Consider the following 26,895-nt stretch of genomic DNA (forward strand, 5'->3'; position numbering starts at 1 on the left):
AACCTACGATCACTGGAATGTGTTCTACATGTAAAACGTTCTGTTACGCGTTTAAAAACCAGCATCTCAAGCAGCGGCGAGCAACGACTCCCACGGGCTCATGCCACTTGACACCAAGACAAACATATTTAGTGTAAGCATTGTCATTGTACGGGTCAATTGCGTTTCAGGTTGTCTCCAGGTGGTGTTGTTTTCCGGCTGCACCCCTGTGTTGTTCAGCACGATGTGCGACGTTTCGCTCCGCGTGCCGGGAGCTTCTTCAGGAACGATTCGGCTCCTGCAGAAGCTCCCAGCGCACAGGGCAAAATGTCTGACATTGCCGAACAAGCGACACGACCCGAAAACACATAGTCGAAATACACGGCACAAGCGAAAAAACCTACGCAGAAGTAACGTTATCATCAATTGCAGCCATAAGTGGCATCGAGTTTTACCCACGATGGCTCAGCCACTCCGCGTGTGTATGGGCTGACCTGCAAGCAAGCTTAGGCATTTAAGCGGCAATACCCTGTATCAAATATCAATGTCAAACGGTGAATATAAAAAAATACTCTCACTGCCCTACAAGGCCCACAGTGAGGTATGAATGAGGCCTTTCTGTAAACAACATCTCAAAAGATTACCGACACTGACCCTGTATCAAGACCATGCACACGTTGTGCTGTAGAATGTAAATAACTTATAATTCTGACATTTTGATGCAGCATCGATCCAATGATAGATGCACTCTACCAGTTTCTAATGACACTCTCTTTACTTGTATTCCCAAACAGGCGGGTTGAATATTGCAAATGCGATGGCTCCATATCTTTCAAGAGTAGAGAGTTATAAGATGTATAAATGTGTTGTAAATGATATTGGTGGGAGACGTGTAGAGGCTTTGAGAAGCAAAACAAACCGTGTGTTCTCTGTAAGTCACCCTGCAGCGTCCCTGAACAACCACAGCCTGCGGCGGCCCTGAACAACCACAGCCTGCGGCGTCCCCCAACAACCACAGCCTGCAGCGCCCCCCAACAACCACAGCCTGCAGCGCCCCCCAACAACCACAGCCTGCAGCGCCCCCCAACAACTACAGCCTGCAGCGCCCCCCAACAACCACAGCCTGCAGCGGCCTCCAACAGACTGGTCAAGTAAATCCTTACGATCCACTCGCACAGCATGTGGTGGGCCATCATCCAGCAGTGGATTTAAGCACCAAAAAAACTCGAGTACTAATGTAATGGACAGAGCATGGCTCTCCCTCAGGGCAGCAGTGGACAGAGCACTGCTCTCCCTCAAGCCAGCAGTGGAGATCACGGGGGTCCCTCAGGGCAGCAGTGGACGGAGCATGGCTCTACCTCTCACTCACCCGTCTCCTCTGAGCTGCATGCGATTGTGTGTGAGTGAGAGTGAGCTGTGTGTATGAGTGAGCCGTGTGTGAGTGGATGGACCGTCAGCTTCCTCACTGTGACTCACCCGTCTCTTCTGTTCTCTGATAGTCACCCTATGGTGTTGGGGGAAAAGCTGCCCTTAGTGGAGGAGTTTAAGTACCTCGGGGTCTCTTTCGCAAATGACGGTAATTGGGAGCGGGAGATCGGCCGGCGGATCGGTGCGCTGTAACGTTTGGTGGGAGTGATGCGGGAGCTGAGCTCTCGAACAAAGCTCGCAGTTTATAGGTCGAACTACGTTCCTACCCTCACCTATGGCCATGAGCTTTGGGTAATGACCGAAAGGATGAGGTCACGGGTACAAGGAACCAAAATGAGGGTCCTCCGTGATCGGGCGAGGAGATCGGGAATCCGGGAGAGCCTCAGAGTCGAGCCGATGCTGCTGCAGATCAAGAGGAGCCAGTTGAGGTGGTTCGGGCACCTTGTAAGGATGCCCCCCGGTAGATTCCCCCTGGAACTCTACCGGGCAGCAGCAGCACGTCCCACTCAGCGAAGATCCTGAGGCTGGCCCAAGGCACGCTGGCGATGGGACAATGTCGCTTGGCTGGCCTGGGAACGCTTGGGAATTCCCCAGCAAGAGCTGGAGTCTGTATATAACAGTGTAGTGTATAGTGTAGTGTATAGTGGTGTAGTGTATAGTAGTGCAGTGTATAGCAGTGTATAGTGTAGTAGTGTATAGTAATGTAGAGCTAGAGTCTGTCACCAGGGAAATGGAGGTCCAGACCGCCCTTCTCAATGCGCTGCTGCCAAGACCCTCACCAGGACAAGAGGATTGAGACGTAAACGAACGAACCTCCTCTTGATAAATGCATCATCAATCCAGACGGTAGCTTACAGCAGAGTGCTCCAATAACTAAAGCGTTTCAGCTCAATGGCTTTTTTTAATTTGGTGACAGATGGGTAAAAATTGGCAGAGTTCCTAAATTCATGCTGAAGTGCGCGCAGTTGGTATGGAATTGCCACTCATTCGTGTTGATTAATTGTATGCATTTTTTAAAATGTTGTTCGTATTTAAGAGTAGCAGTGATATCTCCAATGTCTGCTAATATCACTATCCTCTCAATATTGGCATTAAAATCGAGCATCAAACAACCGCAGTAATTACTTTTAATTTCACGTATTCATTAAATTGGCAAGTGTGTCTCATAGTCCGGTTTACAATATTAATTACAAACTGTGTTCTCTCAGCACATGCAGAGCACGTAATAGTTCGTTGTGCACATGGGTGGAAAATATCTCACCCCGAGCTTGACGATTCCTCAGCCCATCGATTAAAATCGATTCTTACGCATGCAATATATGCATTAAATCTGCTACGCACTCAATCGTAAATTGAGTCAAATGTAAATTGAGCACTCAATTGTGGGTTTGCTCTCCAATACACACAACTGGTGTGCTGTAGTAACAAAATGGTACGTATTGTCCACACTGGCATAGCCAGTGGGGGGGTGGGGTGGCACGTGCCCCCCCCCCCCCAAAGGTCCGATTGAAATCTCTAATTTCGATCAGATTATTGGGGTTTATTAGTAACTAGCGGGAAGTACCTGGCATTGCCCGGATCAAATTTATATTTTAAAACTACTCTCAAAAATATAACAGCAGTGCATACTGACTGTGGTGGTACCTGCTATTATTACAGCAGTGCATACTGACTGTGGTGGTACCTGCTCTATAGTACAAAGTGCTCACCTGACAGAGTGGCGTGGTGAGGCCGTGTCCCGTGCAGAGCCTCCGGTCTCGCCTAGATTATTCAGCCGGCCGAGATGGCACCTTGGCAGGCTGGGGCTGGGCTGCTACCCCTGACCACCCCCCCCCCCTCAGCCACGATCTCCCCGGCCGCTCTGCAATAATATCTACGACCCATAGTGGTAGCATCTAGCGACTGTATAGTAGTAATAACTGCACGTATCAGGGTGGGGGGGTATCACACACTGAAGAATAAACATCAGCGTTTAGTGTATTTTTATAGCATTTTTAACATTGAAAGAAAATGTCCCCCTCACTCCCACCGAAGGTGTGCGACTGGCCATGGGCCGTCCCCCCCACCAAAGGTGCGTGAGTTGGTATGGTCGTGCACGTGTAATAAATAAATAAAAGGGCAGCACACAAAAATCGCACTAAATTGCTAATTAAACTAATTTTAAGTTGACGGATGTGGAAAATGAATAGCGCTTGCTAACCGCGGGGCTTACGGCGTGGTACCTGGATTTTTTCTTTTTACGTAAACCCCACCGTTTGAGAGTCAAGCGCAGGAACACCCACAGACCTACACACAAACCCCGCCACAAACCCACACGCAATTTTTGACTTTTATATATATAGAAGAGAAGATAGAAGATAGGTAAATCTGAATTTTGCGACCCCCACTGCCACTTGTGTAGCATATTATTACGTGCCAGGGACACTATGAGATGATAGGACAATAGTCTGAGTCCATAATTGGTAATAAGTAACGCAAAAGCAGTTACAAGTGACTCAGAATTGTGCGCAGTTGCGTACACAGTACAAGACGTCCCTGAAAGCATCAACACCTTCAGCGAACGCGATGTCGATCGCACACGGTTCGAATTCGACCCTCGATCGATGGCTGCGCCATCGCCGCACACGCGTCGAATAAAAAGCAAGGGACAAGTCCTTACTTACTAACAACTCCTATAATTTTTAGTTGCTGGAGGGGTTGCCCCCCCCTACATGAAAATCCTGGCTCCGCCATTGATTGTCCACGTGATAAACTTTACAAATTGGCTGTCGGGTGGAGGTGGTTTTATGACACACATCCAACTCAAAAAATGTTTTCTTATGAACAGCATTGGTCTGCGAGAGCATACGCGACTGTTTACATTTCAAAAGAATGTGTGACCGTCAGGCTACTGGAACAAGACAGGCCGAGATATGATGTGAAAACGAGGGGAACCAAATGAGCCAAAAAATAAGAATAATGACCTGAATCGTGACGATTCGTCGAGTCACTCGGAGGGTGAAACATTAAATGCCTAACGGATACACCGTGTATATAGTGAACACGGCAATGCCAGTTGTAATGTGCACACTGATGTCAAATGAGAGTAACATACTAAACGTTAGCAAATGCATACTCCACAAAATCACAAAACTGGTACATTCAGAGATGTGTTTTAACTTCTAATGTGATATTAATGATGCTAACATGTTATTGAACATGATTATTGCAATATAAACTTTACTGATTATAAAAAGAGATAATAAAGTATTGAAAACGGTGATGGTGTAAATATGACAATCATAATACTGGACTGACGATTATAATAATCATGACAATAATGTTCAAATGATGACAATATTTTGAAGGCAATGATCACAAAAAAAATTATGATGATAATAATAATAGTGATGTCGACGGTCGTGATGGTGCCAACAGCAAAAAACAAAACAACAACGACCCATCGGACATTCCTGACGCAGCTTGCCCAAGACCTCATGGGAACTTATCCCCGCAGAGTGATGGGGAATGAAGTTCGCGTGCTGGTCCCGGTCCGGGCGGGGTGAATTCCGGCATCTCGCCCGCGCCACGCGGCCGCCGCTCCCGGGGGGCCTCAGCCCGCCCGCCACTGCTCCCGGGGCTGTCTTCGAGCGCGGCCTCGGCCTCGGCCTCGGCCACCGCCGCGGCCAGTCGCGCCGCCGCGCACGACGAGCCCGCCGACAGGCTGTAGACGACGCCGTGGCTCGGCTGCGGCGTGTGGAAGCGCGACGACTTACTGGACAGCGAGCTCGTCCCCATGGGGCTGCGTGACATCGAGCGGCCGCCGCCTCCGCCGTGGCAGGACGCGGCCGCCCGCGCCAGCGCGGCCCTCTGCGGGCGCGCCAGGCAGAGGCCGCCCCAGCAGCGGTGGCGGACGGCGCGCGCGAACTTGTGGTGCAGCGACGCGTAGATGAACGGGTTCCAGCACGTGGAGCTCATGGCGACCCAGTGGCAGCACAGCTGGATGACGTTGAAGTAGCGCTTGCTGACGAGAGTCACCTCCGGGTCGAGATCCCGAATGAGGTTGAACACCTGCGCCGCGCCCACGGGGCGAGAGTCGTCCTTTTGTAATGTCACGTTTTTTATTTTTTGGGGGGGGGGGGGGAGGGTTCAGTGTTGCAACTGGCGAGGCGTTAACTCGGCGGCAAAGCGAACTCAAAGCGAGCACTTGATGAGTGTTGCACTTTATCGGCCACAGCGAGGTACAAGAGCAGCGTCTGCTAGGGATGACACCGTGAAGACTGACCGAGCCCAGACGTATTCGTCAGTCAGCACTCTGCCTATCAAAACTGCCACACACTGTAATAAAGTTGAACATAGCTATGCACTGTTGAATCATCTAGATTGAAAACTCATTTCTTGAGAACTGCTTTTTGTGTTTAGTTTGTTGTCCTTCCCCCGCACCTCTGATTAGCACGGTTGGCTATGCATGGTGCGAAAGAAGTTTAATATACATGTGGAGTGAGCGACTTCCAACACACGTCTAGTTGAAGGCTTCTTATTTATTAAGAGCACACGGGGCAATACACTTGGTAACGCGGCTACACCCAGGCTGTCCAAACATGCAGCCCATCTCCGTCCTGCGCCACGCTGGCTGGTTGACGAGCGTAGCGGTGGCGATCGAGCTGGTCTTGCAGAAGCACAGCCACGTGGTCGAAGACGAAGAGGTGACGGCAGTGACGCAACCAGGACCCAGACCCCACGCTAACAGCCCCGAACCAGAGCTTCGGTGCTGTTTATACCTGCCTGGCGCGGCCGAGCGCCACCTCTGACCACGCCCCCTTTCCAGAACTTTTGGGTTGGTTCCAGGACGTTCTCGACTGACTCTGCCCTTGACCTTTACCCCAGATACGCCCCTTCATAATAAGGCATTATGTAATGCAGCTATAACCGCAATGACCCTTACAGGCCGGCAGGTGTCACCCTGTCATTACACTTGCATGCAGCACAACACCAGTACCAGATCTCTGTAGATTCCCCACTTGCACACGTGCCAATTCCCAGACTGTGGGTCAAACCTAGACAGGTCGCAACCATTGTGCATACTAGCCTCAGAAACATCAACCACGTAATGTATCTATGATCTCCCCTCTAGTTGAGGCACCTTCCACCAGCAGTGGTGTATATACATATGTTAAACTTCTTTTTTACCGTACGTAGACAATTTTGCTTATCGGAGTTGCAGGGTTGCGCCTTTACTTCTGCCAATGCAGTTCCTACATTTTTATTTTAAATTAAGCAAAGACAAATATCCCCCGTGTAGCCTTAACAGACTGTAGGGGCAAGTGCTGTTAGCGAGCACCTATAAAGGCCAGCACGGATACACGAGGGAGTGGGTGGCCAACACCGCAAGGCTGAGTCGACCTAGGGGAAGCCCAGGACCGGTTAAAATACTCGTCACTTTTTGACCGTGAGCATTAATCGAGTCACCGGGTTCATCGCACAGTGCGCTAACCGTTCACATGCACGCACGCACACTTTGCGCATACACAGCCTTCACCCCAACTGTGCAATTCGATCAAAGGAAGATGTAGGTGTGTGGACGCAAAGATTGATAATTACAGAACCGTAATTACAACAAAAACATCTGGCTTGCCCGCCGTGCATTTACAAGCTTTCATTATTCGTTTTATTAAATCACTTAAGCCGCACGGGCATGCGCTCTCAGGTGGACTATAATTGGCTTCTGCTGGGGCACAAGCAAAGCTTGGGTGCTTGGATTAAAGCGTGAGGATAGTACTGCTTTCTTCTATTATATTGACTAAAGCGAGTGTGTTGTTTTTCTTCATCCAGAAAATATTACCAAAGGATTGAGTCACTCTACATAATCTTGATGTGCAATTAAATGGGAAGTAGCGCAAGTCTGATTGTAATAGAACCTTTTTCCTCGGAGGGCCTCAACCTGAACCTTGCGATTCATTTTCGTGGCAGTCTCGCTTGGGATGTGTAACCAAATCTAGATTGATGTGTAACCAATTTGCCGAGTAATTTGAGCGCGAAGGGAAAACCAAAGCGAGCTGTAGGAAACCCACACATAAATAAATGACGCTTACAAATCCCGTACAGATACGTTAGCAACCCACTGATCTCTCCTGCTGTGTAGCATGCTCCTTCGCCTTACAGCTGGATGTGTTATGTACACGATGAACCACCGACCTAACCTCCAAAACACGAGATAATTGGCTTGTGAGCAAAACTACCGAATTCATCATCAGCTGAACTTTTGTGCTTTAAGATATTTTGAGAAAGAATGGAATACTTGTACCAGACAGATGCGCCCGTACATGTTTTAATATAATTATATACTATTGAATATGTATAAGGCGCTTGCTTAAATGCCTCGGCAACTCGAAGTGCCTTTCATCATTATCTCAAACATCTGATAGGGCACCCTGAGTGGCAGCTGTTATTGTGCTGCACAGGGTGACTCATCAGCGGCCTACAAGTGCGCATTCGTCTGCCAGTCGGGGAAGATAATTGCTTCATTGTCATGCCAATTAATTGAGTCGATTTTTTTGAAAAATCTTGACATTTCTACCATGACACCGGCAAAAGGATGGACTCTGCGTTTCGAATCGTCTTCTCTCGTATGGCTGGTGTAGATGCAGAGAAAAAAACTACAATTTCACATTCAGGTGGTAAAGCCAGATAACTGCATCAAAAGCAGCGGAGTGGTATCGCTGTGATGTCTCCTTCGCATCTGCGGATCGTGCATCGCATCATTATACGTCGTACCGTCTGTTCTGGATGACCGCAGTCGCACACTACCGCTGGAGAGTTTTTAGTTTTTAATTTGTGCGTCAGGTAGCCACATCTACTTCCATGGTTTGTGCGGTGGATGCGGTTTAGGGTGGACCATGAGCTTCGTGGGAGATCAAACCCAGGGGTCTTCTGCGTTGGGTCTTTAACTCGTTTCAAATGACATGAGGGGATCTTTAATGTCCACTGTGAAGCAGATGGTGTGTTCCGCATATATGGTTCAATAATAATAATGCAGATTATAATGTGCGCAAATTTGCGGACGTCACGGCCGCAACTCAGAGGCGCGGAGCCAAGCTCAGAGTCACTCAAAAGTGAGGTTGTAGAGGTGAGTTTTTAGGTGTCTCTTGAAGGAGACAATTAAGGTGATGCTGCGAATGTGCAGAGGGGATGGCGTTCCAGACTGTTGGGGCAGTCACCGAGAAGCGCATAGACGTGACCATCCTGGATCTTGGCATCAAGAGGAGGTCGTGAGTCGCACTGCGAAGGCATCTGCCACGTGCTGTGCTGCAAGTCGTCAATAATAAAGAGAGGTACGGGGGGCAGACAGATGTGAAGGCATGGTGGCAGAGGCAGGCGATCTTGTATGTGACCCTGCTGGTAGCCAGTGGAGGGCATGGAGACAGGCAAGTGAGTCGAGATGGGGATGAGTGCAGCCAATGACGACGCGTGCCAGGTTGTTTTGTAGTGTTTGAAGTTTTTTTAGGTTGCCAGATGAGGTCCGGACTAGGACGGAGTTGCAATAGTCGAGGCAAGATCCAACGATGTAACATGCCAATGTGTTGGCAGTTTCAGTGGAAACCAGAGGACGTAGGTGTTTGAGAGCCTTCAGGTGAAAGTTGCATGAACTGATGATATGATTGGTTTGACAGTCGAAAGATAAAGTTGAATCTAGGATGACACTGAGGTAGCTGAAGTGATCGGTGAACCTGATGCTGTGACCAAAGATGTGTCTGTGTGTTGGGAGCACGGATGAGTTGAGACGTTGCCTGGTACCTAACATGATGGCCACGGACCTTGACGGATTATGGGCAAGGTTGTGTGCAGAGAACCACTGTTGCAGGGCAGTGGTACATTCCGAGAGCCTCTCAAATCCAGACGCATTGGTAGAATTGATGGCGGTGAACAGAATAGTGTCGTCCGCGAGTCTTTCGAGGAGTTTAGAGAGGTTCGAGAGATTAGTGATGGGACAATAACTAGATGAGTCATCCAGATCGAGACTTGGTTTCCAGGCCAGATTTCAAGTCGGATAGAAAACACCCCGTAGAAAATGAGGCATTTGCGATGTTCCTGATCATGATGACGAGTTCCAGAGCACATTGCTTGAACAAGGAACCTGGGAGGACGTCGAGTGGAGATTACTTCATGTGAAGTGATTGAATCAAAGAGAAAATGTTTTTTGAAGACACCGGCTTGAACGTGGTTAGAAAGGTGTCTGGGTGAGTGCTTTCAATTTCAGAAAACGGGAGCGGGGTACGATGGTGCGATGTGAGGGAAGACGTGCAGGAGCTTGCGATGGTGATCAGCTTGTTGGTGAAGTAAGTTTTGAAAGAGGTGGCAAGTTTCAGTGAGGCCAGGGGATCGCTAAGGTGAGGGATCATGGTGCTACCAGGATGTAGAAGATCCTTGAAGGTTTTCCAAGGATGCGTGGTTTTCTGGTAGCCATTTTGATACGTTCTTCAATGTAGGAGGAACGAGAGGATACGTTCATTAGTTTTCTGCAGACAGCTCTGTAGGCAACTCGGTCAGCAGGAAGACCACTCTGGGACGCGATCCTTTCAAGGCGCCTCCTGATTCGCTTAGCAAGGATGGCGTCTCTTGAGAGCCAGCAAGTGTTGTGGAAAGGCTGCCTCGTGGTTCGTTGTTTGAATGGAGCCAGCTTGTCCAGCACCTCTCTCAGGTCAGGTTCTAGTTGAAGAGCACAGACAGTTGGATCTGATGATGGGGATAACATTGAAGGCAAATTTGCGAGGAGGTGCTGTAGAGTGGAAAACTTGATACCCTTGGAATTACGGGAGTGTCGGGTGATTTTGATGGTGATTGGCTTTGGAGGTTGAAGGGAAAATTGTATGAGGTGGTGGTCGGATTAACCAGTTTAGAAAATTCCCAGTCCAGTGATGCGTCAATTGTGGTCAGGTTCCAGAACCAGGTCGAGCATACTCTCAATATTTGTTGAGGAAGCACTGGTGGGGCCCGAGTTGGTGATGACCAAGTTATGGCAGGCCAAGGTTGACTCGAGGTGGCTATCAATGCAGGCTGGGGTATTGCCAGGGCAATTAAAGTCTCCAGTAAGCACGAGCCTCTGAGATGGGTTAGGAATGAGGTAAATACATTCGGAAAGCTCATTTAAGAAGGTAGTGATGCTGCCATCTGGAAGGCGATGGATGGAAATGATGGAAAAGCACTCGGGTATTAGTAGTGAGGGACACGGACTGGACCTCAAAGGTGGCGGGAGCCATCGGTAGATCGAGCTCTTTAATTTTCAAGTGTGCATTGTAGATGACCGCTAAGCCAGCACCCCGCTGGTTAGTTGCGCGAGGTTTGTAAAGAACCTTGTATCCCGGAGTCTGGCCTGCACTAGGTCTCAATATTAAGCAAAAGGTCGATGTGATGGTCCGAGATGGTATCGTGAATCAGGGCTGATTTATTTGTAATGGAGCATGAGTTAAGTAGGCCAAGGAGGATGGGTAAAGGTGGATGTGAAGATCCGAAGAGGTACGGCATCGAGAGATCAGAGGAAATAGCTGGTTGAAGGTTGACATGTGAACAGTGGCCCCTACCGCCTCTGCAACCACGGTGTCTCTGACGTTGACCTCGAAGAAGCCTGAGGCCAGAGAGCGTCCTCAGGAGCGCGGATTCCAGGTGCAGATGATGAAGAGATGGTGCATGTCGAAGCCCTATTATATCAACCCATGCTGTACCGGTGGTGGTGATGGGGGGGCCAGTATTCAGGTGGACTCCAATCAGCGGCTGTGCTGCACGGAGCAGCAAGTCCAGGTAGAGGTGTCCAAGATCCACTCCGTCAGCATGCGCTTCCCCGCATGTGGCGGGTGCGTACACGCCTACGTGAACACTCGTTGAGCACGTACGCGGGCGGAAACGACCACGCACGTGGCCAGAAAAACACGAGGTCCAGTGGAGTAGCTGACCACGCGCTGTGCTCCAGCTCGCAGGTGATGCGGCAGGGTGGACGAACCTTGCCGAGCTCCCATTCACTGGTGGTGCTGGGCAGCAGTCAAACCCGCTCTCTCGTGTTGAGCAGTGGACAGTCTGCGTCACGTTCCCACTCGCTGGTGGTGTTGAACAGTGAATGGAACACGTCGAGCTCCCACTTGCTGGTGATGCTGGGGCACGCCAAGCTCCCACTCACTGATAGTGGCAGAAGAAGTCCTTGTGAGGACGTCGCTGGCAGGAAACGGACCCGGGGCGGCTGTTAAGCCGCACGGCATGAACAGCGCAGCCAGCGTCCTCCAGCCTCGTGCGTGGGAGCAGCAGGCCTCGTTCACCCGCACAGCCCCTCAGCTGTGCGAGGCGGCAGGTAAGCCGGGCTGTGTGACACCGAGGCGGCAGGTAAGCCGGGCTGTGTGACACTGCAGCAGCCGGCATGTGTCAGCTGTTGCAACGCCACGGGGCGTGTGCAGTGTGCGCAGAGGCAGGCGGGGTTGGAGGCAGGGTTCTGCCACCGCCTCGGGAGCCGCCAAAGTAATACTGAGGAAAATAATAAAACAACATAAATAATAAGAAAGATGGAGTGAAAGATGAAAGTAAGAAGAGCAGGGGATAGTGAAGAAGGGCGTGGGTAAGGTACGAGGTGTGGTAACAGGAGATGACCAGTGGGAGCGACACGGGACGGCAGCCAGCTGCTGCGGCGCTGTCGCCATCTTCAGTTTAAACAGCCGCGGGTAATAACCGCTGGGCCCAAAGGTCCGCCACACCCCGCACCCCGACGAGAAACAGAGACGAAGTGACAAATAATAGACTAGAGTAATACTCTTTGGGTAAAGTCACGTAGATAGAAAAATGGAAAATAAATCACGACGTTTCGATCGCAACAGAAGCAATCGTCTTGAGGTGAAAAAGAAATTACAGCAGGCGAACTGCTGAGGCAGGAGAACTATAGCGAGAGAACTACTGCAGCAAGAGGCTATAGAGGTTCGAGATGGGTACAACCCAAGGGGGTAAGTGGGCAGGGCTAGAGATGGAATTTACTAGTAATAAACCTCGGCCATTGTATTGCTCGAGATTAGCATGTCAATATGGTAAATTAACCACCACTACGGAGAGATTAGAGATTAGCATGTCAGTCTGTTAATGTAACCCCTCGACTACGGTGCTGAAGAAGCCATTGTATTGCTAGAGATTAGAGATTAGCATGTCAATGTGAGATGGCTCCCGCAGCAGCGGCTGTGTTAATGAGAGACATTCAGCCCATTTAACAACGAACGCGACCGCCCCAAAAGGGAGAAGCAGCTATGTTAGTGAGACATTTAGCCTGTTAATGTAAAGACATTTAACAAGGTAATGTAACTCAGAGAGTCGGAAATAACTGTTAACATCTGCAGGTAGGATGGAAGCATCACAGCCAGTTATGACTTTATCTGGTTAATAACGTCCTTCCAATGATTGCTCAGTTTGTACCCATCTTCTCAGTTGAAATTGTGTCTGTGTTTATATATCTGGATGGCTTCATTAACAAATCTTTGTTGATATCCAGTTGGTTTGCATAGTCCCTTCGTCTTGGAGAAATCAATTTCGTGTGTGCCCACAGCGTTAAAACAATGATCAGCCACGCAGAGGTATTAGTCCTACCGTATTTCAGATCCCCCTTGTGTTCACAAATATGGCCTGAGACATGTCGCTTGGATTCCCTCGCGAATCATATATACCATAATCCCGCATGTCCTTTGGACATGACGGCTTTATGGTATACATGAATCCCTCGTTACTAGCGAGGGATACGTTTCTAGAGATGCTTGTGAATAGCAAATTAATTACCTTAAATAAATACACCAGCTTTTAAATCATGAAAATTATCATAACACCCAAAAACATGTTGTTAGTTATAATAAACATAAAATAAATATAAAAGTATCATATCATAGTTTATACATGAACTTACCTTTATCTCATAACTTTCTCTCTCATCGCTTTACCTCACTTTCTCCTATCACATTCTCTCGCATCACATTATCCCTCATCACTCTATCTCATCACTTAATCTCTCTCTCGACGCACTCGTGTAGAGTTCCAGATACGATTCGCGGATAGCCAAAATCGCGGAAAGCAAGTTGTTGAATAACAAGGGAAGACTATAATGCCTCCTACACTCCATCAGTCCATATTTTTGTTGGTCATCCTCTGCCTGCCTATGTTTCCTTCCACCAAAGCATTGCCATTGTTTTTACAGAATCTTGTTTGGTAGAAAGAGACCCAAAAAAATGTTAGAATAAAAAATGGCAAAAGTCGTGTAAAGTTCCAGATGCAATTCAGTTCGGATAGCCACATTCGCGTTCATTAAGTTTGTGAATAACCAAGGAATAATGTACATGCGTGTTTAAAACAAATATTGTACCTGCAAAGGTAGCCAGCAGAGTGCAAATGTACCCACGGACATGACGAGCAGGCGGAACGTCTTGCGACGCTTCTGGTGCCAGGTGCGGCGCGCGTTGACGGTGCAGTGCGCACCGCCGGGAGGCACCCGGCCTCGCAGGGTGAGCGAGATGGCGCAGTAGGAGGCCGACACGGCCAGCAAGGGCAGCAAGTAGGACACGATCACCATCGCGCACGAGTAGGCGAGACGCTGGTCCTCCAGGCCGGTCCACAGCTCCTCGCACACCACAATCGCCAGCTCCGACTCGTTGGTGTTCTGAAAAGAACAATGATGATAACAGTGATGATGATGATGATGATTTGCACTTGTGAATCACTGCCGCCGCAGTGTTCGCTCGCTCTCGTAGACAGAGGAGTAATCGGAGGAGCGCGGAGAAACCACGGACAGACGAGAAGGGGGCCACGCGATGAGGTGACGCTATCCACAATTGCCCACGTTCTGCGGTCCTCAGTGTGTGTAGGTGTTATCGGCCAATTGATGAGTATACACACGTGGCGGTAAACCGGAGAAACCCGTCGCGTGCGAGGAGGAAAAACTCTGTCCCATGCAGACGAAACAGGTGGAGTCCACATTGCTTGCGGTACCGCCATCTCCTGGCGAGCCAGGGTTATGACGCCTGATCGACGCCCCACGGGACGGGAGAGTTTCACGACATTTGTGCGGTGATCTACCAACCGTCGCTGCTTCCTCCACAGTGCGGGATTGCATGCAGCCGCGTGCACAGCCACCAGCGGTGAGACCCGACCCAGTCAATCAGCTTCATCCCAGCAACTATATCTCTAAGCGCCGTTACTCGAATATTGCGACAAACAACAACTGATACATTTACACTAAATTATATCTTCTGCCATACCCCCTTAGGTGAATGTTTTACGTACAACTACACTTTTCAGCAGCTGATATTAATTACTCTGTAACACAATACACCTGAATATAATGAAGGATAGCATATTTTCAACCAATCAAACTTTCTTTCAATAGCACTATTCGTGCAAACAAATGCAATACATGGTGCTTTACAGGCATCAACAGTAACAGTGACATTGTAGGCGAAGTAAAATTACTCAACAAATGTTTTGCAAAGACGTAATAAAAAAAAGAACACATTAAGAAAATATTAATTTAAAGCAAGTTTTAAAAAGTACGTTTTTAGATGTATTTTAATAGTGCTTAATGATTCTGAAGCCCTCAGTTCCCCTGGCGTGCTGTGCCACAGGTGAGGACTGTACACACTAAAAGCTGCTCCTCCCTCGGTTTTGGTCCTGGCCTTTGGGACGACTAAAATAGCAGTACAAGACGATCTGAGGAATCTTGTTGGTTTCACCACTATTTTAACCCGGTAAATTACAAGAAAGCAACCATTGATCAACTCCTAATTGTTAACTCGGTCCGTCTGCGTGGCTGTCCTGATAATGTCATCGATCCGACTCGCGGGCAGCCCCAGATCAGGCAGCGCGTCCACGCGAGGCCTAGAGGCTCTTTGCTGAACACCTGATGGATGGTCTCAACCTCGACTAGAAACCGATCGTGCATTGACTCAATAACCACACCAAGTGTTTCGATCAGGACCAACAGATGGCCGTGTTGCCATCTGTTGGTCACCGCACAGCCACTGATGACGTTTTGACTGACGACGACAGTTTTACAAATCTCCGCGTCATCCGACAATGCTCACGTCGAGCGCAAGATGTTAATTCTGTGCATGAACGCGCGAGCATCCTGAACGCGAGAACGCGTCCTGAACGCGTGAACGCGTCCTGAACGCGTGAACGCGTGCTGAACGCGTGAACGCGTGCTGAACGCGTCCTGAACGCGGGAACGCGTCCTGAACGCGTGAACGCGAGAACGCGTCCTGAACGCGTGCTGAACGCGCGCGCGTGCCGTCCACGCACGGCAGCGTGCCGCGGCTGCGCGCTGGGTCACGAACCAAGCGACGCGAGTTCGATTCCCGCTCACGGCCACCAACACCGGTGACGATTATCTGAGCCGGTCCTCGTCCTCCTTAAGGTCGACTCAGCCTCAAATGAGTACCGTCCTTGGCGGCCGGGCGTGGTGCTGGCCGCCCACCCCTTCGTGTGCCGTGCCGGCCTTCATTGGCGCTTTTCGATAGCACTTGCCCCAAAAGTAGGCTAGACTTTACGGGGGATCTTTGTCTTTGTGTACTCGACTGGGCACTTGACAGAGGGAGGAGAGACGCTCACGACAATGAGCAGAACGCAGGGCGCATAAACAAACAAACAGCACGTTGTTGCTGTGCACCTGCCAGTGGTCTCAGTCAACACATAACCTCCTGCCAGCGAGCCTTCCACAATTTGACGGGGCTGCGAAGTGCACCTAGCCTGGCACAAACGCTGTGACGACGTGAACATCGCTTAGTGGCGAATATCTGAAGTGGTGCTGAATCTCCCCGACGTGAATTCAACCTAGAATGAGCACCTGATGTGGTGTGTAAACACTGGCACTGGGGAGACAAAGGTGGCGGGGCTTGGTGCTGGTCCTATATGCCACCCGCTCGTGCACCCAGCTGGCCTGCCCAGGTCCTTACGAGCAGCACCTGGCCCAACAGCCCGTGTAGGCTACACGGGGATATTTGCCTTTAGTGCGTATTCGAGTGGTGTGCAAGTGCGTAGTGGCATGTTTGTTTCTGAAAAGTCTCACTCCTTCACATAATGATTATGAAATAACAATGGAAGACGACAATCGTAATTACGGTTATTAACACAAGTTCTGCCCCATTACATTGGCGGTGCGTAAAACGTTCTCCGGAGTAAATGACCGCAGTGCACTGAAAACGCGCGCCATACGCATTGTCGAGGCCCACGCAGCACATTGATTGCACAAACTTGTGGCAGGCTTCGGTTGTGACTGTGCAGTGCGGCTGAATGCTCTTCGAAGCTCTAATAGATCCGTACATGAAGCGCGTGACGGCACAGTGCGTCCAAGGGCCAAACAAGACGACGACATACATAAACAAATACTATTCTAAAGTCTCAAGTGATTCCGCTTCTCAAATTTGCATTGCGGCATTGGTCCTCATCTCCTGCTCACTGCCATGCAGAGCCACGCAGGTGGCTTTGCGGCACGTGGCAAACCTGCGGTAACCCAGCGGTGTGCAGGCGGCAGCGAGCGTTGGTGGGTTGTACCCGTGTTGGGAAACTCTCTTCGCGTGGGCGTCGAGATCCCATACCCTCGCTCGAGAAGGCAGTAGAGCAAGTGAACTAATTACCATCTGCTATCCATCTGTACGGGGATAGAGGGCAGCCCAGAGTGTAGCCCCCTAGCGCAAGTCGAGGGTTTCCTCCGGGTTTGCTGCCACTTGTATAGTAAACAACTCAGCATTAATTGGCTGCACAAATCTGAAAGTAAAAACCCAATGCAGGACCTCACCTGAAAAAATAGCGACTTTCTTGGATACATCGTCACCATCAAATTGTAACTATCATGAACACAGCGAACAGAAACCGATAATCGCCATGTCGTCACAATTGACATCGTGTCGTGAAGGTGACCGATGACAAAAGCGGCTGAGCCCGGGATTTGCCCACCTGCGGTTCTTCGGTGCGGAAGTCGATGTAGACCGTGTTGACGGCCGCGGGGCAGGCAAGCGCGGCCGAAGCGATCCAGATGAAGCCCGCGGTGAGCGCGCACGACCGCACGGCCACGCGCCTCCGGATGGGGTAGGCCACCACCACGTAGCGGTCCAACGCGATGGCCGTGAGCGACAGCACGGACACGTGGACCGTGGCCGGCTGCAGCAGGGCCACCAGGTAGCACAGCAGGGCTCCGTAGACCCAGCCCCGGGGCTCGAAGGCGAAGGCGGCGGAGATGGGCACGCAGGTGAGGCACACCAGCAGGTCCGAGAGCGCGAGGTTGCCCAGCAAGAAGTTGGTGGCGTTGTGAAGCCGCTTGGTTCTGGCGATGACCAAGATGAGGAGGAGGTTGCCCGACACGCCGACCAGCGTGAGCAGGGCGTAGAGCGGGATGAAGATCGGCTTGAGGGACAGGAGCACGAGGAATCCCTCGAAGTGCTCCTGCTCCTGGGAGAGATGTTGAGGAGGCGTCATGCTCGGATCTCGCGGAGTCACAACTTGGCTGACGTTCATCGTTGATTGATGCCGCCTCGCTGCCAGACAAACGGACTGCCGCTCGCTTCCGTGGTGAATAAATTGATTTGCTGCCGAGAGCGATTGATGTGTTTTCGTCTGTGTTTTTTTCTGAGATGATTGTTGCATTAGATTGTTGTCGTGTTACTTAATGAGCTGGTTATTTGTAACACGCGTGATTTTAATCATATATCGAATGTTATTGTCGCCTTTTGTTTAAGTATCTGTATATTCGATAGTTTGCATTGTACATGTATATTAAGATGATGAAACCCGTGGTAGCCGAGATTCACACACAATGTGCGTTGTAGCTAGAATTCAGACTGCAAAGACGACTCCGACCTATTTTATCGAGTACACAATTAGGCGAAACACCTCTACCCTCGTCCCACACACGCAATTGCTAAGCCAAAGACTCACGAAACAGACAGCGAATTATTCCAAACACCAACATTATTATTTGCCGAAGCGTCCCTTGCAAAGTGTTGATTTTTTTTTGTCTCACGTCTCATTAGGTTTTACGCAAAATACAAATTCAACCTTTAACATTACAATTACTTAATATGCACATAAATATTGCACGCTTATATTATCTATGCAGATTTCACAATAATTATCATTATTATTCGGTGATTCATTCCACGTTCCGAAGATGCTCTGGCTACAGCACGTGCGTGTTTTTTTTACTTGGCAGTGAAACCGAAAGGGACGATTGGGTAGATGGTGAATGATGAACGAAGCGTCGACGCGACACGCAGAGAGAGCGAGAGAGATAGACGGAGCTGATCCGCTTCAGGGCTTAAGGATTTGGACTCCCTCCGCCGCCTTGTTCGCCTGCTGTACCTAACCTCGCCGTCCACGCTCTCCTTTTATATAGCAGCCACACACACGCACACCGAAGCACGCAGAGTGGCTGCGTATTTGGCGTGCCAGCGAGCTCCTATATTACGCGGGCGTACGTCCACTCACCACGCACGCATGCACGCCGCAACAATGACCAGGGCTGGTACGGGACACATGCAAAGCCCCATCAAAGAGTTTCACGTCTTTGCTTGGAGGGTCCCTGGCATCCAAGTTGCGATGATTGGTGTTGTATTTTCCAAAACAATTATTTTTCGGTTAAGTAATTTTTTTCTGAGAAGAGGTTTTCCCCTATTGTCTGGCAATAAAACAGGTGTTAAGATGTTAAAACACCAAACTGAAACTTTTAAAAGGAATCATGTCTGCATTAACCACAATACTTGTGGTCAGAATGCAAACAAAAAAACATACTCTGATAACATATGCATTGTCTTTGAAACTAATTTGTCCACAACAGAGACAGCTTTCTTTCGAGCCAAGTCTCAAACGGTGTTAGACCGGAGGACGCCAAAGGTGAAATATGGAAAATGTGGATCGTGACGCCGCCACGCAATGGCATACTCTTGCGAGTGCCGTCACGGGATCTTAAACGCGCAGTCATAATAACCAGGGCGGCCGCTGGGATTCGAACTATGAAGCTCTTCAACAATCAGGCGAACGCGGCTCCCGCTCGGCGATGTCACCTGGGCCATGTCACAATCTAAAGAGTGCTGATTGGCGATGTGGTCTCTCTCTCTCGTTTATTTAAGTCCAGTAATTCGTGGGACGCATCTGTCACCCATACAAGCTGCACGCTGTTAATTGAGATTATAATCAGAAGCACGTGCAGCATTAATAATGAAATATGCAGGCAATTTAGGCGCGCTAATGAGCAAAATGTGTCAAATATCAAGAATTCATTATGGCGTCAAGTCTCCCTGTGAAATTGCAAATGTTTTTTTTTGTTATACACACGCAAATAATGGACAATTTGGAGGCTAACCGAACAAAGCAAGAAATTTGGATTCCGAGCGGGATTGTTTTGTTGTAATACCATCCACCCCATTCACAATATCAAAAATGTTCCCGAAAATAAAAATAAAACATAATGTAAAATACAATCATGTGCCTCTCTTGTAGACCACAAAACAGCATTTGCCTCGGTGGAAATTATGCATTTAAGGCTGACATATACATGTGTGGAATAAGGATTGTTTGAATAGTTGTGTTGTTGCATTCCAGGTAACCGAACACACGCCTCGTAAACAAAATATAACATTCTAACATGTTGAACGAGAACCAAACGGATCTGTCACAGTGGCCTAGTCAATGTTTAGCACATCGGACTTGAAATGCAGAGGTCGCCTTCTCGATTCGATCTCTCCACCCAGCAATATGAACGGGCACGCCACAGGGAGTGGATGATCGCGGGTCGTGGGGTAAATGTGTGGGTATGTTCAGCTCCAAGACATCTAGTCACCGTAGACATAGAAAACAAAGCCCCTTGAGAGCTCCCTCTCGTTGAGGCCCTTATGCCTGCAGGGGCGTGAGTGAGGGATTTCAGGTGCTGCGCCTTAACCCTTTGCCTGAGAAACGAGGACCAATGTACCACGTGGTGACTTGTGTGTTCGCACGTGCTCACAAGCGCATTGTGAGCACGAGTTCAAAAGAACTCACAAACACCTTGTTGTGAAAAACCCAGCGTAGAATGTCCCTGAGTTTTATCTTCCACGAAGCTCATGGTCCACCCTAAACCGCATCCGCACAAACCATGGCAGATGCGGATACCTGATGCACGAATGAAAAATTAAAACTCTGCAGTGCGCGACTGCAGTCATCCAGAACAGACCGTACAAGATAGAACGACGCGATGTCCCGATCCACAAATACGAAAGAGACAGCACAGTGATAACACTCCGCTGCTCCCGGACGCGGTGATCTGACTTGACAAACCGACATGTGAAATTGTAGCTGTCGCTCTGCATCGACATCATCAGCCATACGAAATAATAAGAAGCACATTTATCATTGGAAATGGTTATCGGTTTATTGTTTAGAAACACGAATATGGAAATTATTGAAACCATTTGTAGATACGAACCCGCAAGGATGAGATTTGTATGAAGAAAGCAACAAGATTATCGTAAGAGTCAGGCAAGGAGATAAGCTATCACCAAAGTTAATCAACGTGACATTTAGCCGGGCGGTCGTGGATAGCCACGTGGCCTGTGATCCCGCACTGTGGAGGCAGCAGCGACAGTTGGTGGATCACCGCACAAATGTCGTGAAACTCTCCCGTCCCGTGGGGCGTCGATCAGGCGTCATAACCCTGGCTCGCCAGGAGATGGCGGTACCGCAAGCAACGTGGACTCCACCTGTTCCGTCTGCATGGGACAGAGTTTTTCCTCCTCGCACGCGACGTGTTTCTCCAGTTTACTGCCACGTGTGCACACTCATCAATGGGCCGATAACACCTACACACACTGAGGACCGCAGAGCTTGGGAAATTGTTGGCTCTGGCTCACCACCAGGCTGATGCATTCCAGCTTCGCTATGGTTGAAATTATTATAGAGTACTATGTTTATTTTTTGTTAAGTCTGCCTGCCTGCCACGAACGGACGCATGGACGGTCACATCCCCAAGACATGCAGGCTGCTACTTATTATTGTGGTATTTTCTGAAGATCGTATCGACGAAATAAATGCTGCACACATAAATGGAGAGCCCAATAACCATCTGCGCATGAATGCATCACGAGTTTATATACGGCTAGAGAATTGAGTGTTGCTCTGAGACGAAATGAAGTGTAGGCTCGTGCGTGGCAGTGCAGATAGCCTGAAACATGTTCAGGTGTGCAGTGGTTGGTTTGCGTGTACGAGTTTATGTATGTGTGTGTCTGTGTGTGTGTGTTAACAGCACTAACAGTAACTCGCTAACAGCACTTGCCCCTACAGTCTGTTCAGGCTATACGGGGGATCTTTGTTTCTGGTGGTGAGCGGTAGTGTAGCGGTTAGCGCGCTGCGCTATGAACCTGGCGATCCGGGTTCGATTCCCGCTCACGGCTAACACCAGTGACGATTATCTGAACCGGTCCTGGGCCTCCCCTAGGTCGACTCAGCCTTAAATGAGTACCTGGTGCGGTGTGTAAACATCGCCACTAGGGAGACAAAGTCGGTCGGGCGTGGTGCTGGCCACCCACCCCCTCGGGTACCGTTCCGGCCTTCATATGTGCTCGCTAACAGCACTTGCCCCTACAGTCTGTTCAGGCTATACGGGGGATTTTTGTTTCTGCGCTACGAACCCGGCGACCGGGGTTCGATTCCCACTCACAGCCAACACCAGTGACGATTATTTGATTCGGTCGTGGGCCTCCCTTAGGTCGATTCAGCCTCAAATTAGTACCTTGTGCGGTGTGTAAACATCGCCACTGGGGAGACAAAGGCGGCCGGACGTGGTGCTGGCCACCCACCCCTTCGTGTGCCATGCTGACCTAGATAGGTGCTCGCTAACGGCACTTGCCCCAACAGTCTGTTCAGGCTATACGGGGGATCTTTGCCTTTGTGTGTACGCATGAGCAAGCCAAGAATGGGAAGAAGGGCGCCAGCCCCCCGTCCATAAATTACGTCACGTCGATTTTGGACGACTTTTGACCCCCCCCCCCTCGTCACACGGCGTCACAAAAGTCAGACCCCCCTCAAATATGACGTCACAAAGCTCTGCCCCTCCCCCCCAAAATAAAACGTGCTTAAAATCGCTTTAAACTATTGTCATTGTAGTGCGTATGTAATGCGGCGCTGCACTCTGATGTTGTAGGAGAAAACATTTATTAAAACGTATATTTTATTAAGTAGAACGTGTTGTGTATATATATTCCGAGTTGCGCATTTTGATGTGACGTCACATTTCTGAACCCCCCCCCCCTCGTCACACATCGTCACAAATGTCTGACCCCGCCCCCCCCCCCAGGTGTGTGACGTCATTTATGGACGGTTCTTAATGCAATTGTACGAACTATTCCCCCGGTGCGCGCGTGTTCTGCCCCACTGCAGCTATGGGGGTATGTTTACATATGAACTTCCTGATACGATGGTGTTGAGTTTGGTCACGTGACCAGGAAGTTACGAGTAAAGGGTATCTAAAGCACGAGGCCAGGCAGGTGTGTCAGCCATTACACGGAGTATAAAATGGAGGAACAATCAGCGTCTCAGTGAAGACGGGTGCATCTGTTCATGGCGGGACTTTAAGAAGCATTGTCTGTAAGTTCATTTATGTTCTTATAATACTGGGAATGCTGTTATAATGTTAGAATTGCCGTTATGATGCTGTAAATGCATTTATAATGCTGTTAAATTGTTATGATGAATATGAGGCCTAGTTAACAATGAGGCCTGCCACTTGCATTATTGTGAATGTTATTTGTAGTTGGATAAATCGATCCAGACTTGTGCCCATGTAACTTTAATGCGTTCTTGAGAGCAAGGATGAAGAAGTATCTCATCCACAGTTCAGTGTTATATGCAGCTATGTACATTTAGGCTGCAATACGGTGATTACACAAAGTGTGTGGGGGCCGACGTCCACCCCACCGCCCTCGCTGGGCAGGTGGGGCACGACGTCCGCCCCTTCCACTCCCTCCACCACATCGATCAGCTCCCACCGGGCCCCCGCCAACCAGGTGATCGGTCCCACGCAATTGCTCCACACACAAATCACAGACACCACACCGATGCTCTGTGCTAACTTTTATTTTGCGGGGCAAATGCACACTACCTGGGCGAATATTTTGTGAGAAGCGCTTAGCCTACTGCTGAACAAGTGCCCAGTCACTCACGCGTCCTACCACGTACCTCGAAGCTGTACTCACGGCTTCGCACGGACGCTGTGAGAGTCGGAGGGACAAGGACGAGAGAAAACTTTATCTATCTGCCTCGTAGCGGCACTCGCTGGCATCACACGGATGCTGCGAGCCCAGAGGTTGAAGATAAGAGCCCGAAAATCGTCCCAGGCTACTCTTTTTATTCTCTTAACTTCAAAGCCTGGGGTGACGTCGCGGCCAATCGTGGGGTTACCTGCGCCGCTACTCACTTGTATCCTCTCTTGCATGGCCTAATCCCCTCACTTCAAAGGCCCGGGGTAACGTCGTACTGCGCGGCCAATCGTGCGCCTACCTGTGGTTACCGCCCCCTGTTACTGTGTCCTTTGTGGAGTGCCGCGGTGGCGGCGCCGATCACCTCTTGGCGAACAAACACCCTGCGAGTGTGATTTCGGTATGGGGGCCGAGATGGGGTTGGTAGTGGCGCTGAGATTCTCCTGACCTCATGCTCTTCTTGCTTAACATGCCACCCTCAGTCCCACCCGATGTCGTGAATAACTCATTGCGGCTGGCCCAGTAAACCTTTTCTTTTTGCGCCAATACAATTTTGAGCCAACTCAGGGGCACCGCAATGTGACCTGTCCCTGCGGGGATCGGTCAATTTCCTGGCACCGGGAAACCGTGGGACTTTCCTCCTAGGGACCCTTCAGATTAAAACCCCTTGCGCTAAGCGATCCCCTGCCAGGACACAACGTGTGTGCGATGCGTGTGTGTGCTCAGGGTGGGGGCCAGGGGGAAGTCGTGGCGCTGGCAGAATTTCTCCACGGCCGTGGCACCGCATGTAATCTTATTTAACACGGTAGCTTATTCTCTTGTATAGCTATTCAGTGCTAATGTAGGTGCCTGGTCCATCCAGGACCTATAGTTGAGATTCATGTTATCTAAGACAATGTTATGATGCAGCAGTGTTCATTCATTGTATCGATATTGCAAGTATTAACAGATGCTGTATTTTGTGCTGTGTTTTTCTCGTTTCATTCATTAAATACGTTGGAGTCGGTTGTTCACCCTTCAATACCCAGCCATGTCCCATTAGAATCAGCTAATGCCTCTCGCTTCTCTCATAGAGAAAGCCACGACCAGCCAACAGTGGTATACAACATCCTTTCTCAACCCATAATTCTCTTGCCACCATGGTCTATTTTTGCCAACATTTTCGTTCGTTCTTCACTTGGCTACCGGTGCAAAAAGGTAATTTTGCGGGTCTTGCTGTTACGTTAATGGAACGTTACATTTTTCTTTTTTAAGAGACGCTGTGGTGTAAATCGTTATCAAACTCGACTTGTAGTCCATTTCACAGCTTGGTGGCTGAAGCCATGGGCAAGATGTTATAATCCCACGCCTCTGTCCACCCTGCTAAATGGGCCCAGGCGTGGGTGTAATTACTTCTCTTCCATAATGCCTGGCGCTGCATGGATGAGTAGAACAAAATATCCTCTACACAGGCTGTTCAGATCTTATTCTGGCGGAGACCCTTCCACCACAAGTGCCGTGAGCGGGCCTGTACCTTTGTCGTTCATATAAAATATATTGTATATAAATATTATTGTATATTATTTGGCTTCACGTGAAGCTTGAGTTAATATCTGACTTTATTACTCAATGGTGTTGGTTAAGCACGTTCTCACGGATATGTTTTATTTTATTTACAAAAAAACTTCTACTCTTTTGAGTCTTGATTGATTTTTCTTCTGTGTGTGTCCTAAAGGTCAGCTCAGCTGAAGCTCTGAGTGCACTGTGAGCGAGGTTAGAATGTTAAGTGGCCGTCTTTACGTTGCCCTGCGTTCCGCGTATTCCAAATCTCTAAACACGCACAGCGCAATGCCAAACACGCGCGCTATTCACCAGCATGGACACCCCCATCACTGACTGCTGCCTCTCGATAAAACAATTGATACTCCGAGCACAATTTGTTTAAACACACCACTTTAGGATTTCCCATTGTACATACATTGTAATATTAACAATTTATGCACGCACCTATGCGATGATATACATTTAAGGACAAACATGATGAGGCTGGGTGGAAGGGTGGGGGTGGGCACGTAATTTTGTATTCATGAATTCCTAGGCTAGCCTCATGGTGGATATACGTTGGTATTTTCCAGACGCCACCTGCGTGTAACTGGTCGTGCAGGGGTTTGTGCGCAGTCCCCGGCCAACCCAAGTTCGATTCCTAGCCACAGCTAACATCAGTGGTAAGTAATAATTGAACCAGTCCTGCCCCTCTATTCCTCCTCACCCCTTGACTAAACTCGAGCTGGTCAGCGTGGTGAAGTATGGTGTAGACTATACCGAAATCAGGATTTCGTTTTCCATGAAAGTTCTTGGTTTGAAGGGAGAAAAGGCAGAAGCGGTGGCACAGTGGTGAGCGCACTCCGCTTGGAATCTCACGACCAGAATTTAGATTTTCGGCCACGGCTAACATCAGTGAGTCACGAATTATATATGAACCAATCTGGGCACCTCCCCATTTACCCACGCGCCCTGACCAACGTGATGTCGTATGATCAAACAACATCCATGACCAACGCCTTCATCCAGTAGTGGATTAACTTTAAGGTGTTTTATAACATTAATATATTCTGCTCAATTGGATAAAATGGGCAGGCATAGCGACTCTGCAGCTAAATCTTAACTTAGCATTCTACTCAGCAGAGGTATGGTAAATCATAAATATAAATTAAAATGGGACCTTTTTGCCAGTATCAAAGTATGAAACAATAAGAATAGGTTTTACCAAATATAAACATTTTGCAAGGAATCAAGTCTGCACTAACCACACGTACTTGTGGTGAACTTACAAACAAAACATGTTCTGATAATTATATGATGCATTGTTTTTTAAACTGATTGGCCTACACCAGAGACAGCAGCCTTCTTTTAGGGCCGAGTCTTATCAGTGTCAGGCCAGAGAACGACATAAGGCAAACAGTAATAGGATAATGCACCATCAGATCATTTATGATCCATAATAGAGGTTTTTTGGGTTCGATCGCGTAAATATATAAATGTGTCGTTAAAACCCGCCACCACCCGACACAGCCAACTAGTAAGGGTTGTCTGCATTAACCACAATACAGTACTTGTGGTCAGAATGCAAATATAAAACATACTCTGATAATATAGACATTCATTGTCTTTGAAACTGATTGGACCACACCAGAGACAGCTTTCTTTCGAGCCTAGTCTCAAACGGTGTTAGACCAGAGGACGCCAAAAGGCCTCTTAACACCGTTTGAGATGAGGCTCGAAAGAAAGCTGTCTCTAGTGGACCAATCTG

The 26,895-nt window shown here is 49.0% G+C and overlaps 1 protein-coding gene across 1 annotated transcript; it reads right to left on the reverse strand.

The window, feature by feature from the left end:
• Positions 1-1,069: 1,069 nt before the first annotated feature.
• On the reverse strand, positions 1,070-18,675 carry LOC133352732 (prolactin-releasing peptide receptor-like). The gene is made up of 3 exons (XM_061568562.1): positions 17,341-18,675; positions 13,757-14,050; positions 1,070-5,457 (listed from the first exon to the last, which is right to left on the reverse strand). Exons 1-3 carry the CDS (start codon positions 18,025-18,027, stop codon positions 4,882-4,884), a joined length of 1,557 nt encoding a protein of 518 aa, XP_061424546.1. The 5' UTR covers positions 18,028-18,675; the 3' UTR covers positions 1,070-4,881.
• Positions 18,676-26,895: the final 8,220 nt, after the last annotated feature.

This window comes from Lethenteron reissneri, chromosome 41 (genome assembly GCF_015708825.2).
Source record: "Lethenteron reissneri isolate LAM-NWPU_2019-01 chromosome 41, ASM1570882v1, whole genome shotgun sequence".
Lineage (NCBI taxonomy): Eukaryota > Metazoa > Chordata > Hyperoartia > Petromyzontiformes > Petromyzontidae > Lethenteron > Lethenteron reissneri.